General features: G+C 46.9%; 5 protein-coding genes across 5 annotated transcripts; 2 read left to right on the forward strand and 3 right to left on the reverse strand.

The window, feature by feature from the left end:
- Positions 1-3,702: 3,702 nt before the first annotated feature.
- Positions 3,703-5,248, forward strand: BC939DRAFT_501559 (uncharacterized protein; the record flags this gene model as incomplete). Its single annotated transcript, XM_051560177.1, has 2 exons — positions 3,703-3,944; positions 4,030-5,248. The coding sequence occupies 2 exons, from the start codon at positions 3,703-3,705 to the stop codon at positions 5,246-5,248; spliced, it is 1,461 nt and encodes a 486-aa protein (XP_051413946.1).
- Positions 5,249-7,179: 1,931 nt separating this feature from the next.
- On the forward strand, positions 7,180-9,436 carry BC939DRAFT_501560 (uncharacterized protein; the record flags this gene model as incomplete). Its single annotated transcript, XM_051560178.1, has 8 exons — positions 7,180-7,528; positions 7,646-7,905; positions 7,984-8,153; positions 8,255-8,465; positions 8,598-8,720; positions 8,798-9,018; positions 9,113-9,278; positions 9,365-9,436. The coding sequence occupies 8 exons, from the start codon at positions 7,180-7,182 to the stop codon at positions 9,434-9,436; spliced, it is 1,572 nt and encodes a 523-aa protein (XP_051413947.1).
- Positions 9,437-11,416: 1,980 nt separating this feature from the next.
- On the reverse strand, positions 11,417-13,533 carry BC939DRAFT_475590 (uncharacterized protein; the record flags this gene model as incomplete). The annotated part of the gene is made up of 5 exons (XM_051558510.1): positions 11,417-11,451; position 11,606; positions 12,039-12,251; positions 12,282-13,194; positions 13,304-13,533. 5 exons carry the CDS (start codon positions 13,531-13,533, stop codon positions 11,417-11,419), a joined length of 1,392 nt encoding a protein of 463 aa, XP_051413948.1.
- A 1,371-nt stretch (positions 13,534-14,904) lies between these two features.
- Positions 14,905-15,831, reverse strand: BC939DRAFT_483659 (vacuolar import/degradation protein Vid24; the record flags this gene model as incomplete). Its single annotated transcript, XM_051559202.1, has 4 exons — positions 14,905-14,971; positions 15,083-15,312; positions 15,464-15,631; positions 15,736-15,831. 4 exons carry the CDS (start codon positions 15,829-15,831, stop codon positions 14,905-14,907), a joined length of 561 nt encoding a protein of 186 aa, XP_051413949.1.
- Positions 15,832-17,083: 1,252 nt separating this feature from the next.
- Positions 17,084-18,701, reverse strand: BC939DRAFT_475592 (regulator of chromosome condensation 1/beta-lactamase-inhibitor protein II; the record flags this gene model as incomplete). The annotated part of the gene is made up of 5 exons (XM_051558511.1): positions 17,084-17,274; positions 17,356-17,593; positions 17,716-17,969; positions 18,046-18,535; positions 18,666-18,701. 5 exons carry the CDS (start codon positions 18,699-18,701, stop codon positions 17,084-17,086), a joined length of 1,209 nt encoding a protein of 402 aa, XP_051413950.1.
- Between the last annotated feature and the right edge of the window lie 114 nt (positions 18,702-18,815).

Consider the following 18,815-nt stretch of genomic DNA (forward strand, 5'->3'; position numbering starts at 1 on the left):
TATCTCACTGTCTTTGAAGGTATCGCAAGGTTCGTCTACCGTCAAGGTTCACCTCCGGTTTGACCGCGACAAAACAGTACGTCATTCTCTAAACAGAAGTCCAGCGGGTCTTCAAGGACATCCAGTACATCATGCAAAACAAGGCAGTCGCTCTCTTCATGACCGACGACGACTTTCAAGAGTAAATGACAGCAATCGACAGAAGGTCGGGTTCTGAATACAGGGATCTTATCGTGGCCGCTTTATTACCCAGTAGGTTGTCGCCACCGAGAGTCCTCTGTCATCCTGGCGCAGCACTCGATGTTGTTATCGATGATGGTAGCAAGCACAGCGGAAATAGCACCTTAGAAAACAATACTGACATACAATCGACTCTCTAGGGTCTTTCCAAACACATGGCGTCAATCCAGGATCTTTTACAAACACTTGTCGAACAAACACACGAGTTACAGAAGAGACTCTTCAGCAAAGGGATTGCAATTAGGTCAGAACTCATGGCATTGGATCTTCTGAATATCAGGGATTAAGTCTTCGAGTACCTGGGGCACAGAGATTTCGTCAAATGCATGCGACTCAACAAGGTCTGACACAATCTGGTCGCATGAGGGGTTTGGGAGATAGTCAGTCTATGGGAACATCAAGGCCGAATGCACCTCCTCCGGAGGCCTTTCGACATTATGGTCATCTGGCCAAGGCTTTCGAAATGACTTTCTCCAGTAATGACTGGCGTCTGTGTTGCAGCGTAGAATCGAAAAATGAAATTGTATCTTTCGTTCGTGGACGCGAACCAAATGATCGAGCTCATGTACCAGACGACAAATCAGGAGGAATTAGACCTGACTTACGATCATGGCCAGGACCCATATCTCCTTGAGGCATGCCATCTGTGGTGCGTGATGGTAGGTCTGCCGAACCCCAAGAAAGCTTCATCTCGACAATATTGAAGTTAGTTGTTCGTTTACCTTGTTCTGGAAAACACGAAAGAGATGCTGCAAGAGATACTGGACTCATGTTTGCAGCTGAACAATTTACTTAGGTGAGACCTCACTCGCATGTTCACCGATTTCCATTAGTTCCATGCAGCAACCTTGCGAATGGTTTTGCACGACGGCAATAAAAAACAAAAAAAAAAACTCCTTCCGTATGCTCCGTGAAGGCCCTCCCCTATCTCTTCAGGGCAAACAATTCTTGAATGTTCAGCCCATTACAATTTGTCACTCACACTCTGCCTAAGCACCAAGTCTTCTTTGGTTAATATGTGCCATCACCTGAACCCCTGAGGTTTTTTTTCTTTCTTTTTTTTTTGCAGCAACTCTCTATGATAAAACCAGTATTAGAATCCGGGTCACGACCATCTCGAAAACTCCGCCCCCCGAAGCTTCACCAATCTCTTTATCCAAGCCGAAAGTTGTTGCGACAGAACTACCGGAGATCAGAAACTTCGAAATCTCGCCAAAATCCATGCAACTGAACAAAGCGCAGCCAGGATGAACAGCCTTGGTGTTCTGGAGAACCGTCGAGCTGACCTTTAAGCTGCGAAAGGGGTTTCTTCATCCCAGCTCCCCAACAGCATCAACCATGTAGTCCGCATCTTCGTGACATCCTTCTTTATTTCAGATATGTTTAACTATGGCGCGTTAACATATCTTCAATCTCCAAAGCTTGACCTTGGCTTTGGAGGGAGGGGATTATCTCTTGACAGGCTTCATTAACGAAACTAAGAGTAAAATGGACATCTTTCCAATAAGCGGCGCGGTCTTTGAAGGGTTCCCTGATGCGGGGAATTGTTGTTCGCTAATCCTGAGTTTCTGAGATTTTGAGCTAGTATTCTTTATAATCTCTTGAGTCCGAGCTTACAAAGGCTCCAGATCGAGAACAACAGGACATCTAGGGGCACAATAGGTCGTTGCCTGAGGTTCGTAGCTCTATTTCCTGATTTAGATGTTCTGGAATGTTTGCGCGGAATGGCGGTCAAAGAATCGACGCTATCACATCCAGGAATTTTGTGAAGATGGCCAAAGCAGGGGCGTATCCAACGTTTTGGGGGTAGGTCATGGGCTATGGCCGGTTGGAACCTTCGGGTGAGGTCATTCGGATACGTTGGTGGCCATGCCAGGAATGATGATTTCTTGGGATGCATGGTGCAGTGCTCAGTCTCGTATCTCTCGAGCGTATGCGGGGACGTTTTTCACTGGCAACGGAAAACTATGGTACAGAAAATCTTGACCACAAGCATTCGGCTGTGCTGATCTTTCAGAACACGTCTTATCGTCCTGGAAGCTGCTAAAGGTCGTTTATGATTGTCGGTTTATCATATAGATGCACACCTTTAACTAAAAAGAAGAGAATGGTACAATGATCCAAGTGCAGGGACGAGATATGGTCCTTACAGCTGAGGAAAAGACAGACAGCGAGAAATGGCTATGCTTTATCGCACGATTCAGACGCGTCTGCGAGAACGATGAACCTTAATCTCCATTCTCTGCAAGCCTGATAAAAATGGACCGTGCGTTTGTTAGACCTGCTTCAGCAGCAGCGATTCTTTTAGGTCTTGAAGGCTGCCCTGCACTGCCTCAGAAGCGACTTATTCGAGTAGGACGCTTTCGCCTTTGTTTGAAGAGTGTCACGAGTCTTTTCTTTTCTTTCGTGCACCCTGGCTAAAACTGTGGTACTTTCACCTCCATGGTTTATTTATTTATGACATGGCCCACTACGCTTCCATTTGTTTCCTCATCCTGTTCTGCCCTCTTCATTTTCAAAAAAGACATGGTCATAAAATCAATGCATAGAGCGGACCTCAGGCAACAAGAATATACCCAAGTGCTCCTTTAACATCTCCTCGGATGTCATGCCTCAATTCAAGATCTTTACAAGCTATTGTCAGTCAATATACAGCCCCAGAAAAGACGTATTCAGTAACGTAACAATAACGAAACCCAGAATCACGGCGATGTACCTACTAGAAATTAGAGGGCTTTATTTTCAGTATCTGGATCGCATGGATTTTGGGAAGCGCACACGGTTCTACAAGACATGGTACGACTAGAAGCGGCAGCCATCCCACGTACGGTCACTGTCCTCCCAGCACCTTCAGCCCCATTCCTTGATTCTCAAAGAGTTTGATATTGGTTTCTCACTGGCGATGAAGGCTATGCTATTGGATATCATGAATTCATGTCCATTATTGGTACAGCCCTGCAGATGCTACCTTGATCGGGAGGCTGCCGATGGCCGTCCATAAACATATCAACCAGTTCACGTCTTTGTTTAGAGCCCATTCGTAGTTAAAAAGGCATGGCAACAGAAATGGCCCTGTTTTTAAATGAAAAAGACGCGTTGAAGATCTTGGTATCCTGCCAACCCTCTGAAGAATCGGCATCCTCAACGCAATCCTGACGCGCGTTGGCGCGCAGTAATCCTACCCGCGCTCGTCTTTTGTAGCATTAGAATCTATTGGATCAGGAGCAATATTCATTCAAATGAACGCCAACTGTCATTACTATAAGATGGCCACACTTCCATCTTTCTGTGAATAGCAATTGCATTCGCAAATTCTGTTCACCATGCCCGCTGCGATGCCGTGTGGGTGTGTGGTTTTGACCGCTTCTATCATAAAACCATCAGACTTGTTTTGCCCTTCCTTTCCTCCTTCTTTTACTCTTTTCCCGTTCACCCACAACCCTCCGCTTTCTCTCGCACACGATGACAGAAGCTGCACTCGGACTAGACGCCGAAGCGACCTATCCTTCTCAGGCCTTTCGAATTTCGTCATCTTCTGAAGCATTGCTTGCCTCTTCCACTATCAAAATCACCACCCATCTCTGTAACAGGATCGGACAATATGTCATTCTCTGGGCGGATATTCAGCGGGTATTCAAGGACGTCCAGTACATCATGCACAATGGTATCACTGTCCCCTTCATGACCGATGATAATCTTCAAGAGTAAGAATTTTTTTATTCAAGGAATCATTTCTGATGGGCGATGAATACAGGGAACTTATGAAACTTATCTTTTTTTATTTGGTAGGTTATCGCCACCAAGGATCCTCTATCGTCCTGGAGTTATTCTTGATATTGTTCTCGACGACGACGCCCGCGTGCTCTCTGTCAGAAAGCAAGCAGACTTGGCACTCATAGACCACCTGGCGGACATAAGATTGAGTCTTCAGCATATCTTTGAGAGCCAGACCTCGATCCAGGGCCTTCTACAGACCATTATCAATCAGACGTACGAGCTGAAAAGCAATCCCTTCAAGAGTAGGACCGCATTCAAGTCAAGGATTAAGGCACTGGACCTGCCAGAGATCAGAGACCTGGTCTTCCAGTATCTGGATCGCAAGAGTTATGTAAAATGTATGCGGCTCAACAAGGCATGGCACGGATGGGCGGAACTAAAGGTCTGGGAAACGATCAAACTAAGCGGAAAACCACGAATGGATCCTTCTATTGAAGCTCTTCGACGCTATGGTCATCTTGTCAAGACCTTCGAGATACCCTTTCCCGCTACTTTCAGGACCGAATATCATTCGCTGGATCTTTTAAACCTCCAAAGTCTTTCCCTGACCCTTTCGAGTGGAAATGTGCAGCACATGGCCGAACTCATTTACCGACATGGATACCTGAAGCGACTGAATGTGATGCAAGTAGAGGAGGGGAGCGAGTCTCGTCTTGGCATTTTGCAACTATGGAAGGCGATCGCAAGTCTGCAGAACTTGAACAGCCTACATGTCTGCAACGTCGATCTATACACCGCCGTCAATCTCGAAAGATTGAGAGAGCTGCATTTACTTTATACTAAGACTGCCCAGGATACGATACTCCAACAGCTGCAATTCTTGTCACGATGTTCATCCTTGGAGTCTCTCGAATGGCGTTCAGCCGCTGTTATTCAAAAGACTGGAGCTGACACAGTTGGAAGATTTGTGAGGATGGTCAAAGCGGGGACGTGGCCCAAGTTGGAGGCATTAACGATAGATCCAGGTACTTTGGCCCTTTCTGACGAAAGCATAGCATCTATCCTGGCAGCCATGCCACGAGTGACGTTCGTGGGGATGTGCAATTCAGCATTCGGTCAACTGTCGATCCAGTCTCTCAGGGCCCACTTCTCGACCCTCAAGGGGCTTGATCTCATGGGATGTCCTCAAGTGACAAAAACAATGCTGATGGAAGTCCTCTCTTTATGCCCACAGCTATTAGAGCCCTTCAGAAATCGCCTCACTAAGATTGCCGCCGATAGAAACTTGTAACTTTGTGCACTATAGCACTCACCCCAAAATGGCGTCCCAAGGAAAAAACAACAACAGCACGTCCTTTGTCAGTGGATAGCTTTTTGAATGTCCTTTCGCATGAAATAAACGCGCCTCGTAGTGTCCCTCTAAAATGAAAAATAAAAAAAAAGTAAGTGAAGAAAAGGATTAAATGTTGATCCTGAGTTAAGTCTAGCAATATTATATATTCAGGTACACTGCGTTATGCAAGCGCGTATGTGTTTGCAATGGTATCTTTTATCTGGGCATTTTTCTATTTTCTTTTGTTATTTCCGGAGAGTTTATCAAAGAATATACGTCGTTGCTACGAGACGGTAGCTGAGCGCGTTAGCCGTAAAGACGCAATTCTATGTGACCAGGAAAACTGTGCTATGGGCTGTGTCGACAAACGTTGGTGTCTTCGCGTACGTGAAGCCACGCTGATCGATGTAGACTGATTCTCTTTAATCATGAAAGGACCCGATATTGTTCCCTCCTTTTCATTTTCTCTTTGCCGTTCGCCTACCAGCAGCTCCACCATCGCTTCTCGCACGCGGTAACAAAACGCAAGCTTTCAACGACTGTTGAAGCGGCCTGCCCTTCACAGATCTTTCGAAGATCATCGTCTTCCCAGTATCAAAATTGCTACCCACCCCGATAGCAGGACTAGACAATATGTCACTCTTTGGGCGCATATTCAATGGATCTTTAAGGACGTCCAGATGGCTCTGGCGTCGAAGAGTCCAGATAGGCAGATTCGTAAGCGATTCAGGCCGTAGCTCGATCGTTCTCCAAACCATTAGTAGTATTAATCTGTGCCAAGCTTTGTTCAGCAACATACATTTCACTAAATCCTTGCGTCTTAGGAATCAAAAGATGTATGTAGTTCCTAGCCTCAGTCGGCACGCCTATCGCCATGGCTTTCCTTCTTCGTAAGATTCTTTCATCATATATCCACTGTTAAGTTTACCAGAGAACGCAGTACATTCGATGTAAACCTGGCTCCTGTTTGGCATTCATTTGACATGGTTCCGGTTCCTGCCGAGGCTTGGTTCAGTCGATTGTCCCTTTCGCGTCGAGCGCCCTTTGCATTTACTGTCAAGTTCATATCCCTTCCGCTGTTTGGATGGAATATCTGTGTTGGTTGTAGGTACAAGTTTAGTGGGCGAAGCAACGTTTATTTCTTCATACTGGTTAAGTATTGATCAATGTCCAGAGCTACAATTGGCTGCTCCAATATGAGGCCGTTCCAAAGCAATCCTATTTGTGATACAATGAAAACAAAGCCTGGCTAGTTCCTGCAACTCTACATGCTGATATAGCGCATGTTTCCTTGACACTCTTTCCATATCTTCTGATCAACACCATCGTCGTTACAACCGTGAATGGAGAATAAAAAAATGATAGGATGGGCGAGCATGGCCACTCCACAACCTCTGCTTTAAACCGCAGCGCGGTACTATGCAGCGTACCTTGGCAGGCATGCACAGCCAGAGATTGCTTTTCGTGCCGTGGTCCTTGAAAAGAGTCACCACTGAGCACGCGCTGAGCGACCAACATCTGCCACCATCAAACAACATCCTGCCTAGCCTCAGTCTCGAAACGAGAGTCAGTCGCCTGGAGGGTCTGATTTCTCTGCCTGGCAAGTTGCCCAAGCGGACAGCCTTGTAGACAGAAGCGGCCAGTCAGGCAAAGGAACAAGCCATATAAAAGCGATGAGAGAGTACCTTTGGATGTTGAGGCCAACGAAATCTTTGGCAGCTTGATTTGGCGGATGAAGAGGGCATCTGGATCTTGGGAAAGGGGATGGTGTCTGGGTTCATCAAGAGTAGAATATTAAGGGGAACCCAACCGGCTCATTTCCCGCTACGACGTCGACGAAGCTGATTACTCTACGCCCAAAGTCTTTATGCCTCTTGAACAACCATACCATGGAGCAGGGATCCTGTAGCAGAGTCCAAAAAAATTTTAAGGTCTCCAATACGCGCCATTGGCACGACGTCTCCTCTTACTTTGCGCACTGCGACGAGCCAGCAAACGTCGAGGCCCATTACGAGTCTTACAAGTCCTCTCTCGAAACCCTTCGCAAAGACAAGAACGACGAGGTTCGAAAGAGCGCCGGTAGGGTGTTGAATCTGCTCAGTAAGGAGATATTTGAAAGCAAATTCAGGGAAAGGCTGCGTGAAGCCTCTACAAGGCGATCAAAGGAGAAATTCTCCGGCGCTTTTCTAAATGTCGCGGAGGGCGCGAGCGATATCGCAGCGACTGAGACCTCGCAAGGTATCAATATATTGCACTCATCATGGATCTCGAGGGTTCTGTTTCTGTGGATGTAGCACCTAAGCTGCTTAATTCTTTGAAGTCTAGCATTCAAAGGTCCAACTCTCACTATTACAGAGATGGTGAAGAAGACGCTAGAGGCAACAACTTCAACGAAAGCAGCGCCAGCAATAAAGGCTTCGAAGAAAGTAACACAAGTGGTAGGAGCACCAACGGCTGTAGCGCTAATGACTGCACCATCTCCACCACAGCAAATTATTCGAAAGCGTGGGAGAGCGTCAAAACTCGACGATGCAAGCAAGTTGCAGCGGAGGGAGGAGCCCAAGGCGAGGTTGAGAGTACCATGGCACGAACTAGTGGAGTCGGCGCTTCTCTTGGTATGTAACGGTTAACCTTGAGAAATGGCGGTACTTATGCAATCGCTAACGCTCAATTACTCCCCTAATATGACATAGTACGACAACTACGATGTTGCTCTACCGCGAGCGAACTTGGCCGAGGGATTGAGTGATGAGCAGGCAGCCTTGTATAACTTGGCTCTGGGAGAGTTAGGGTCTGCTAAGGCTCTTATGAACAGCCAGGAGAAGTTCGACCGCGATAAATGTCTGCCCTTTAAGGACGCCTTGTAAGTATCCATTCAATTTTTGCTCCGCATTCGTACGCCTTCCTGCACTATTTACGAGTTTTATTTCTGACCAATTTTGCTGTTGAATTGTTACTTGGTAGTGTTGCTATATCTGGGATTTTGAATACGTTCTCGCCGCTCGCGGGGAGGGCCTTGTCTGCGGAGGAATTGCAGCAAGTTGAAGCGCTGTGTGCCGTGCCGGACCTCCACGGGAACAAAGAAGCTAGGCTTCAAGATCTTATTCGAATTCTACTTGACATACTTGCCAAGGGCAAGTTGGAGGACGTCCTGGAGAGCACATATCGGATTCAAGTGGGGGAACCCTCTTTTCGACCATTTCTGCACGTTTTGCAGACAATGTAAGTTTTTTTATTTTATTTTATTTTTGCTTGCAGCTGTTATCGCTCGGCAGGAACATCAGCTAATCGATGGAATTCATATTAGTATCCAAAACATCATACGACCAATGTATGGCGACAAGACCCCTTCGGAAGCGGACTCACTCCATCTTTGGGCCTCCATCTTTCAGCAAGGTCTCCCACTCGACAGTACTCTGGCATTTCACTTGTAAGTTAATTCTCTTGGACTTTATTTCACTTCATTCATTATAAATACATATTCTAACCATCTCTTGACGTTATAAGGGCAAGCAGGGATGCGCTGCAACGGCACTTTCGAGGTCAAGGTTGGCCGATGTCTTCAACACAGGTGCCAATGCACGAAAGTGCGATTGCTTGTTGACTGTTGGCGGTCTGGAGGTCGCCAATTTTGAGTACAAGCGGGGAACAGCAAACAAGCAAGAAGTCGCCTTCCAGCTGCGAAAAAACTTGAAAATCAACAAAAGTATCCTTTTGGAGCTCGATAAGTACGGGATGGAATGTCCCTTATTACTTAATGTTCACGGTAAGTTGAGCTGGCAAGGCTCGTGAGGTATCATGGTCGTTTATAAAATATAATAGTACTCATCATAATGACACAGGCCGGTCCGCCGTCATCTACAAGCTCTGCAAGTGGAAGAGCATTTGGGTTGCTGGCAAGGCATCCAAAACGTTCATGTTGCCCATGACAAGAAGGGAGTTCCAATGTTTCTTAGAGGGTCCGGTCTTTCAATTGGCGAACCTCCTGGTAAGTGTTTTGAGTAGCTTTTATTTGCCCTTTCATTATTGCGCATCAACACCGTGTAGCTAGCATGAATCTCATTGATGTTTTAGGCCCATTTAGACAATGGAGAAATGGCTAAAAGGCAATATAAATACGTTGGCTCCGGCCAGCAATCCGCATAATAGCATGCTGACCTTGGCTGCGAAAAAAAAAAACCTTGCAGGGGATAAAACGCCTTAACGTGTCTGGCTTGATCTATAGCCGCTGATTACGTATCTATCCGACGATAATTTTCTGCGATCGTAAATGGAGCACAAAGCGAGGTTTAGATGACTTACAGCCCGCTGCCTTGAAGTCATAGTACTCTTCGGCTGCCTTATTACGATCGCAGCCTGGCTCTCGGGCAGACGGTGTTAAAGCATTAGGTCTATGCTATAATGTGACCTTTGCCGGGTATATCAAGACGCTTTCGATTAAGATGATGCGCAATCTGTTCATTGATTATTTTATTTTTTTAATAAAGCTGGGGCCTGTCCTCATACATGGTTACCACTCTCACCCACCATTTTATATGACACACTTTCGTGCAAGCACTAAGGAAGAGAGAGGAAGAGAGAGGAAGAGAGAGGAAGAGAGCATCGCCGTGTGCTTGGCTGAGATACACGGCACTGTGCCGTTCGTTTCATGTGCAATTATACTCTAACCTTGCTGCTCACGGACGACAATGGACCCTGCGATTTTAACGTGCATAGAATTCATAGCAGGTGATCCCATTTCGCATGTTTCGGAACCTGAGGCGTGCGGAAACAAAAAAAAACAGAACCAAAAAGGGCGCTTGGAGGGTTGAACCTGTGAGAACTGCTGCCCTCCGGAGAGAACTTTTGCGGGTATTCCCGGCAAGGGACCTGTCTGCTAGTTAGCGCATGTCCGCGTGCTCCATTCTCGAAAACAACCCCCTTTATATCCCAACTCCTTATTTCCAGCATACTATGTATTTCCTAGTAGGGTTCTTCGCTTTGAGGGTTCTCGTGTTATGGAGGGGATGGGGAAGATACCCTTCTTGTAACAAGGTGCTTTCAGCTTTTAACACACTGATGAGGTGTGGCAATTGTTGCGCAGGCCCTAGGGGCAGGCCCAGGGGATGTGACCTGTCAACTGGCGATTGTGGATCGGTTCCGCTTTGGTGGTGAGGACAGCGATAGTAGATCTTTGCTAGTTAGTCTGATAGATTCGCAGGGTCGGTCGACTCGAGAGACAAATTGTTATAAAAAAAATAGATCATCGCAAGGTCAATCGGGAAAGATTAAAAAAATATAATGAATCGTATTATCATTCCAGTCTACTTTCTACATGAGAAAATATTTACGCGTCTTAGCTGAATGGCCTTTGTACGGGGGTCGAAACGCGACTTGATTTTTTTCCTTTTTTTTTTTTTAGGTAGACAGGTAGGTATATCATTGTCGCTTGTGCATACGAATTGTTCGATGTAAATCAAATTGTTACTTTGAGGATGACATTGTGCAGGATCGCGGATGGATGGCGTATTGAAAGGCGACTGTTGTCCTGTGGTGCTTTCGGGGTAAGAAAAAGTATTAGATAATTTCTAGGGTCATGTCCAAGCGAAACGCGAAAATCGTTCTCGTGAAATGGTTCCGTAGACGCGAGAAAGACAAAGGGCAGAGTTCTGAGAAGGGCAGGCAGAGTGTGGTCACTCGGAACATTGTTGCCAGGATGGGCGCAATATATATCAACATCCAAAAATCCCTGCCAATGTAAACCCTCCTAATTTTGACTACTGTTGGTTCTCATTTCACACATCTTCACAGTCTCAGCTCTCATCATTTCTCGGGCAGTAAAAAAAATAAAATAGAATTGTGGGTGCCATTCCAAACACTTCGAGACTGAACATCGAGACAAGAACTGCAACTGTTGGCGCAATGCACCATGTAATCCAGCCTGTACTACAGTCGATGAATAGATTGCGAATAATAAGAGCCATTAGGTTCCACAAACTGGTAACCGCCCTTGATAGCCAGAATGTATCACGCCGACTGTGAAATATTAGTGGAATGGGTCATCTCCAGTTACATCACGCGCGTGTGTCGATAAATCAGGCCGCTTATGTGTATCGAATTACGCGTCAAAAAACTCAGGACCAGCGTCTAGAGGTTGAGGACCTCCATCGTGGCATGTTCAGCTATACCAGGGGTAGATTCATCTATTTTGAAGACGTTGACAAGGCAACCTTAACAGACATCGCGTCTTCTTATTCACAAGAAAGGATGGAAGAAGAGGCGGCCTTGTATGAAAACAGAGGGCGTCCCAGGGTTATTTGTGCATACGATCCTTACCCTAGAGCATAATGTCCATCAGCCTACAACACGGCTTTTAGCCAACGGGAACAAAGGAAGTTGCTTAACGAGGATCGTATTGATTTTGTGCAGAATAGACTAAATACTGGACCCTCAGCTGCACAGTTTCGAGAAACTGCTTTCATACAACGGAGTATTATATAAGGCGTTGCTAGCTGACGATCAGTATAGAATAATCTTCTTCAATTTTATTACGAGTGCGCTAAACAAAGGCGTGTTTAGGCCGACATATTTATGGACGACCATCGGCAGCCATCGCAGTGAGGCGGTCTCTGCACGGCTTGAGTAGCGACGGACATGAGTTCAGGATTTCCAACAGCATCGCCTTTGTCGCCTGCGAGAAATCCATATGGATCTCTTGGAGAGTCGAGAAGTGGATCCGGAGATGCTGGAAGGACAGCGGACCACATACCGTCGAAGACACACTGAAAGCAACCACGCGTGGCATGGCTGCCAGGATAGATGCAATGTCTGTGTCGGAAAATTTGAGATAATGTCGATCTACACCAAACCGCTCCAGCTTAAGCCAGGTGCCCGCTTTGAACATCTCCACAAGTTCAGGTACGGGATCTTCAAAGTGACCCCTTGAGCCTGGAAACCATTCCAGGGTCTCCAAGGACGGGAACTGTGATAAGAAGGATATCTGACCACATACCGTACCACTGCTGCTCGAAATGCACTCCAAATATAACGCTCGTACACTCAAGAATTCGAAAGTACTGAATGGGGGCGGAAAATTCCAGACATGGAGGGTCCTTAGGTTGGGTAAACTGGCGATCGTTTCCCACAGCTGGCACACTGCATATGGCTCTCTTTTTCGCTGTTCAAATGCTTTTCTAGCTTCCAGTTGGGCCGTCGCAAATGAGTACCTATCTTCCTTCTGATAGATAGCCTGTATTTGTACCAAGTAAGTATGGCGATAAATGAAGTCGCATACGTGCAATGTGTCTACCAAGTGACCGTTCGGAACGACCAAGATCAGCTTTTCGAGCTTGATAAGATACATGTCGTAGTACTCCTTCGTAACAGAGGCGGGGTTGTCGATCCTGAAAGTCTTAACAAGGTGACTATAGCGTCGAAGAGCTTCTACAGACAGATTATTTCGTGGTATGCCGCTTAGCCTGGCCGTTTCCCAGACCTTCGGTGCCGCCCAGTCGTGCCACTTCTTGTTGAGTAGCATGCATTTCACGAAATCTCTGCGATCTAGGTGCTGAAAGACGTAATTCCTGATTTCTGGTAAATCCATCGCTATGGCCTTAGGCTTGATTGCCTTTGCATTGCCTGGTAAACCTTCCTCCGATTCGTATACGCGGTCAGTAATTGTTTGCAGAGTGCCCTGGATCAAAGATCGACATTCGAGGATATATCGAATAGCTGAGTGTAGATTGCCGCTATTATCGGATGCAGCATGGCTGGTGTTCCTGTTATTGGTCCTTAGGTCCCGCTGGTCATCGGTATCGTGAAGGGCCGGGCCTGCCTGTATTTCCGAGGGAAGTTCCTGGGCGCTGTCTCTGAGTACGACATCGAGAACCGTACCAGGGCAATGGAGAATTCTTGGCGGTGCCAATCTATCAGGTAGGAACCAGAGCAGCAAGCACTGTAAGTTCATCAAGTTCAATTCATCCACATAGATCAGATCAAATACCGAAACCCATTGTCTCCAAAAAGAATCCTTACTCTTGAAAGTCATCATCAGTCATAAGGAGAACGGCGGAGTCGCGATCCATGATGTACTGGGCGCCCTCGAAGACTCGTTGGATATCTGTCCAGAGAATAACGTATTGTCCAGTCTTGCGGTCCAGGCGGGTGCCGATATTTATGATGGGAATGGCCGTTGGTGCTTTAGAAAGCAGCGATATACGAAAGGTCTGTGAGGGGCAAGCTGTTTCGGCAGTTGGGTTCGCCATAGTCGGTGAGATGCGATGAGGAAGACAAAAAGTGAGGGAGGAAAACACAAAAAACGTATTCCTGGGAAAACAGGGGATGCAGGATCAAGTGATGAAGCAGTTGGTCTATGCATGTGTTGTTAGGGGCCCTGAGGCGACTCTAAAAGCGCATAAAAGACTGGGACCCTGTGAGCTAAACAGCTCCTCATTTTAGAGCCAGTTATCTGTAAGGCATATGGCACAATCAGGCGGACTGGATGTTGCTACTCGCATAAGCGTTGTTAACATCGTGTAGATGTTTTCATTGGTTCCGCGCGTTGTATTGAGTGTGCGCGACGGATTAACAGGGAAATAGTAGATATACCAAATGCCCCAACCAGCACACCAAGCGGCTCTGACCCGCAAGAAATATCACGATTATCACACTTAGATACGCTGTCATTTCTCTGACGCGAGATAAGGCTGTCAAGACCTTGGGATGGGAGCGGGCAGTACTTTAAATTCCTATCAATCCGACCAACAGACTTCCGCTTCAAGTAGGCCGTTCTAGGGGCTTATCCGCAAAGCGTTCTGGCGACCCCAGGCGCTATCTACCTGGCCTTTTTTTTGAGGCAGGTACCTCCCATCGGACATCCAATAACGCGTGTCGGAGCTGAATGAACACAACGCGTACGAAGAGAAATATATTAAGGAGCTCTGACGGCCAATTGAAGTGTTTTTGTTATTTTTTCAGATCAGAGCGATCTTTTCTCTCTCCCCACTTCCCTCCTTCCCTTTCCCATTGTGTCCTACTCCATCCCCCATTCAAGGTATGCATAACAATCCTTTGATGATCCTTTGCCACCAACAACACACAGCAGGAGATCAGAGTACAAAAAGTGCACAGCTATGATGCTTTAACGATTAGTCTTTATGACGTCTCTTCGGAGCCATGGATCCAACATACCCATAACCCTGAGCCAAACACACCGTCAACAACTCTCTTTTCTCTCCTGTCTATCCATATCTCGAGTGGTTGAAAATTGTGTGAATCGATACTGAGGACACTAACAATCCTTATTTCGCGTTAATTGTTCTTTGTTTTCATTGAACAGGTAGTATCCATTGGCGTTTCTTTTTTTCTCTTTTCTTCAGGACGAATGCAGGGTCATGAAGACAGCCATTGAGCAGCCAAGACTTTTATGAACAATAAAGATGATATTACAACGAAATACAAAGGTGCTTTTTTTTTATTTTCAGGATGTCATTTTGGTTGATGGAACTGGGAGCTATGAACAGATGAGTGGATAGAATTACAAAAGACTGTGTGATATCAATTGGCATCGCAATGACAACGAAAAACAGGTATATAGAAAAAAGGATCTCCTTAGACTTGGCAAACGAGTCCTCCCTTCATCGGAACTCGTATGATCCAAATGAGGAGCGTTCCGCCACATGGTCAAGACTCAATTCCTGGAATCTATTATCAAACGACGAACAAAAAAAAAAAATTCCCCCATCGTGTCAATTGTCTGTTGCCATTGTCGATTGACTGGAGCCACGCGTCTATTTCTTTCAGTAAAAGACTTACTTTTCACTCGATTGGTGATAGTAGTACCCATTGATCCGGCCAGTCTGCTTGTGATAACAAATGTAATAAAACCCGGCGAAACTTGCGCCAGTGATACCCTCGACATGATGGTCAGGTACCAGGAAATGTTCCTTCCACCTCATGAAGACCACATCCACCTTGCGAAAGTCGCACTTTGCATCCTCAAGCCCGCTTAGGTGGTTGACATTCTCAAAGGGCTTGAACTTTTTCTATCCACCGAAAAGGCGAAGCCGATGCAATTATAAAAAGAATAGAGATGGGTTAATAAAAAAACAGTCGCGGCCATGCGCCCAAGTGATCCAAGTGATCCAAGTGACAAAGAAAAAAGAGATGGGCTTGTGGCTCGGTTGTGCTGCTTACCCAATGCTCCTCATCTGTCACTTCGCTTGCGTCCCATTTTTGTGTCAAAAAAGAGTATTCCATTCCAACGATCTCGGCGTCAAAGAACGTTGTCAGTTCTGGGTATTCTTCTGTCAGTCCCTTGATGTGAAGGTAGCCGCATAATGTCGAATCGTTTAGGTTCACGTCCTACATATTAAATGAGACATAAAAGAATAAGCACATCAATCCCAAGCAAGAATATGCCCTGAAAGGAAAAGAAAAAGAGATGAAAGGGAGCTGTGTTCGCTTACCTTGATGTCGACCATGACTTCGTAACCGTGGCTTCCAGACTTTTGCATGCCCTGGAACTTGCTACCTGGGTACAGATGACATGTCCTTGTAGGCATCTGTCGAATGGACTCGAATGGATCCCTCTTGCGTTGTTCCTGTTGTGCCTTCAGCAATTGCTGTTTCTTCAGGAGTGCCTGCTGCTTCAACTGAGCCAGTGCATGTGAGCTGGAGGAGATCTGTAACGGACAGGTTGAGAGGTGTCCCTGGAAATGGACAGGGGAGATGTGCTGGTGGGCATAGCTGTTCCTTTGATCGTTCCTGTTACTGCTGCTGTTGTTGTTGTTGTTGTTGTTGTTGTTGCCGTCGAAGTTGTTAAAGGTATCGTTATGGCCGAGGATGACAGCTTGCATGAGGGCGTCGTCTGAGACAGGGCAGGTACAGACTGCTTCGACTGATAGGTCAATGGGGCCGGTAAGGGCGGTTGTGATGACGGCGGTCTCCTGGACGGGATCTGCGGCGGCAACGCGGGCAAAGACAGGCATGGCGGCTGGCGTCTTGTTCTGAGTTTGAATCAGAAGAGAGAGGGGCTGGCTACTTGCAACGGTTCCTGGGGATTGAGGAGCGAGGGAGAAGAGGGTAGTAGGGGATGGCAACGGCGGCAGTATGGGTAGAAAATAAAGCGACAGTGGTGTAACGAAGCGAGGGAAGTGAGGGAGGTGAAGAGAACAGTGGAAATGAGGAAGGAAAGGCGAACACAAGGTTTCTCTTTGTTTTTATGAAAGCTGCTGTGATGCACAGCAGGCAGCAGCAGCCAAGGTCCTTCGCTCCACACAACATTCTTTTTTTTTGCGGCAGGCAGGGGGTCGGAGGCACCACCTGACTCCATTCAAATTGACAGTAAACCACTCAATGCTTCCCACGCTACCTTGCTACCTCTTTTTCCTCTCGTCTCTCTTTTTTTCTCTCCACCATCTTGCTCCGAGCATCCATTCGTGGAGGGTATCAGTCAAGTCAACATGGAAGAAGAGGAGATGAAAGACCTCCTTTTTTTTTTCTTTTTTTTATTTCTGAGGATGTATCTTTTCATAGTGTCCTGACACACAACGTGGTAGAAGTACACATGGGTGAAGAAAGGGAGGGGTCAGTAATGGATAGGGTAAGCTGGGATGGATTGGAACCCGCTTTTGATGCTCACTACAAAAGACCTTCTTCTTTGGTTGAATGTGGTTGAATAAAAGTTTATTGTTGAGTCCATTCCTGGGAGGGTCACACGGCCCCAGATGGTTTCCCACGATACCATTGGTCCACGGTCCATGAACGTCTTTGTCCGTTGTACAATAGACCCATAACATCGTTTTGCCTACTAGTCTACTTGTCATCGTACTCAACAACCGCCAAGGCGCCATCCTGACCTAGTGCGACATCGTGCACAACGACCTTGCGTCCGTCTTGTTCCAGAGGCATCTTCACTCTCTTTGGCACATAGCTGTGTTCAAAGTCGCCATGGCCCAGGCGCCCTGTCTTGCCACATGTACCCCATGTGTAAAGATCCCCCTTATCTGAAAAAAGAAAAAAAAATTGATATGGTTACTCAACCGCATGGCAACAGAAAACCGTTTCAAGCGCTTTGAATGCCTTACCATCGATGGCCGCGGCATAGTCCGTGCTGGCGACAATTTTTCGGACCCCAGATAGCGCTGTGATCTGTTCGGGCATCAAGATCTGGATCTTGTCATGACCCAGACCCAGGGCTCCGTATCCACATGTGTACACTTTCCCACTCTCAGTCAGCAGCAATCCAAACGTGCCTCCTGCAGCCACGGACGCAATTACTTCTGTCTTAGGGATAGGGTGCGGAATGTGAATCGGTTCGAGGATCTACCGCGGAGAAAAAGGAAAAAAAAAAAAGAAGAGGCAAGAAGTAGATCAGATATCGAAACGAGGATCCCAATAACAATGGGGGTGCATGGAATAATTCTCTGTAGGGATAAGGGCTTTACCCTGTCGATCTTCTTGTTGACCATGCATTGGCCGTACTCAGCGTTGCCCCAGATCCAGATCTGGTGATTCTCCAGCAATGCAAGAGTAAAATCCGTTGAAGTCGAGATCTCCTTAATCCGTCCGACCTCCTTCCCTCGAGCTTTCCAGCTCAGTCGCTCAATCAGTGTTGGCAAAGCGCGATCAGAACTCGACTCGGGGCCTAAACCAAGTTGCCCATCTGCTCCCCATCCCATCGAGTACAAGTTGCCTTGATCTATCGAAAATCATAATTCAGGATCAGTATTCGAGTTGAATGATGGCTACCAAGTCTCTTTAGGATTCGTACGTACCCGTGCGAAGAACGGTATGATCGAGTCCACATTCCACCTGAACAACATTCTCATTCGGATCTAGGAGCTGCACTTGAGTGGGCGAAGGCTCAAACACGAACCCCGCGACTTGCTCGCCTATGAGTTCCTTGCCGAACGTATCCTTCGATCCTCCTAATCCCAGCTGCCCATACATCGAGTTTCCAAACCCAAAAAGCATTGTCTTTTTCGATGCTCCCGATGCTGTTGCTTCTGAAGATTGCTTGCTATCTGCTGAATCGATATCCTGCTCTTTGGCGAGCAACATGGAGTGCTCGCGACCACAGGCGACCGCCAAGATCTCCATGCCCGTGGTATCGATCGCGCTGAAGGTACTCTCATTATCTCTAGATCCGCCACCGAGCTGGCCGCTGTGGTTCATGCCGCCTCCCAAGACTCCGGCTTCGCCATCGCCGGAGAGCGCGATCAGGCGGTGGGATGCTCCTGCTGCTATCCGGGTCTTGTTTGGTCCCTGCAGTCCAGCGGTATGTCAATAGCATTAGGTATTAGGTATGGATGTTGCCCAATGTTTTGGATAAGAACACGCCTAATTGCCCATTGATTAACACAAATTAGACTAGGCAAATTGTTGAAAGTGGTACCTGGGCAATGATGGAGTCGCTCTCAAAGACTGTCATGTCCGTTGACCCGTAACCCCATTCGACGACGGATGCCTTTGCGCGCCATGCTGAACTGTGGAACTGACTGAGCCGGAGGGTTGCATGTCTGAAGACAAATCCCCGCTGCTGTCG

The sequence above is a fragment of the Gamsiella multidivaricata genome, assembly GCF_025024155.1.
Source record: "Gamsiella multidivaricata strain RSA 2152 chromosome Unknown BC939scaffold_20, whole genome shotgun sequence".
In the NCBI taxonomy this organism is placed as follows: Eukaryota; Fungi; Mortierellomycota; class Mortierellomycetes; order Mortierellales; family Mortierellaceae; genus Gamsiella; species Gamsiella multidivaricata.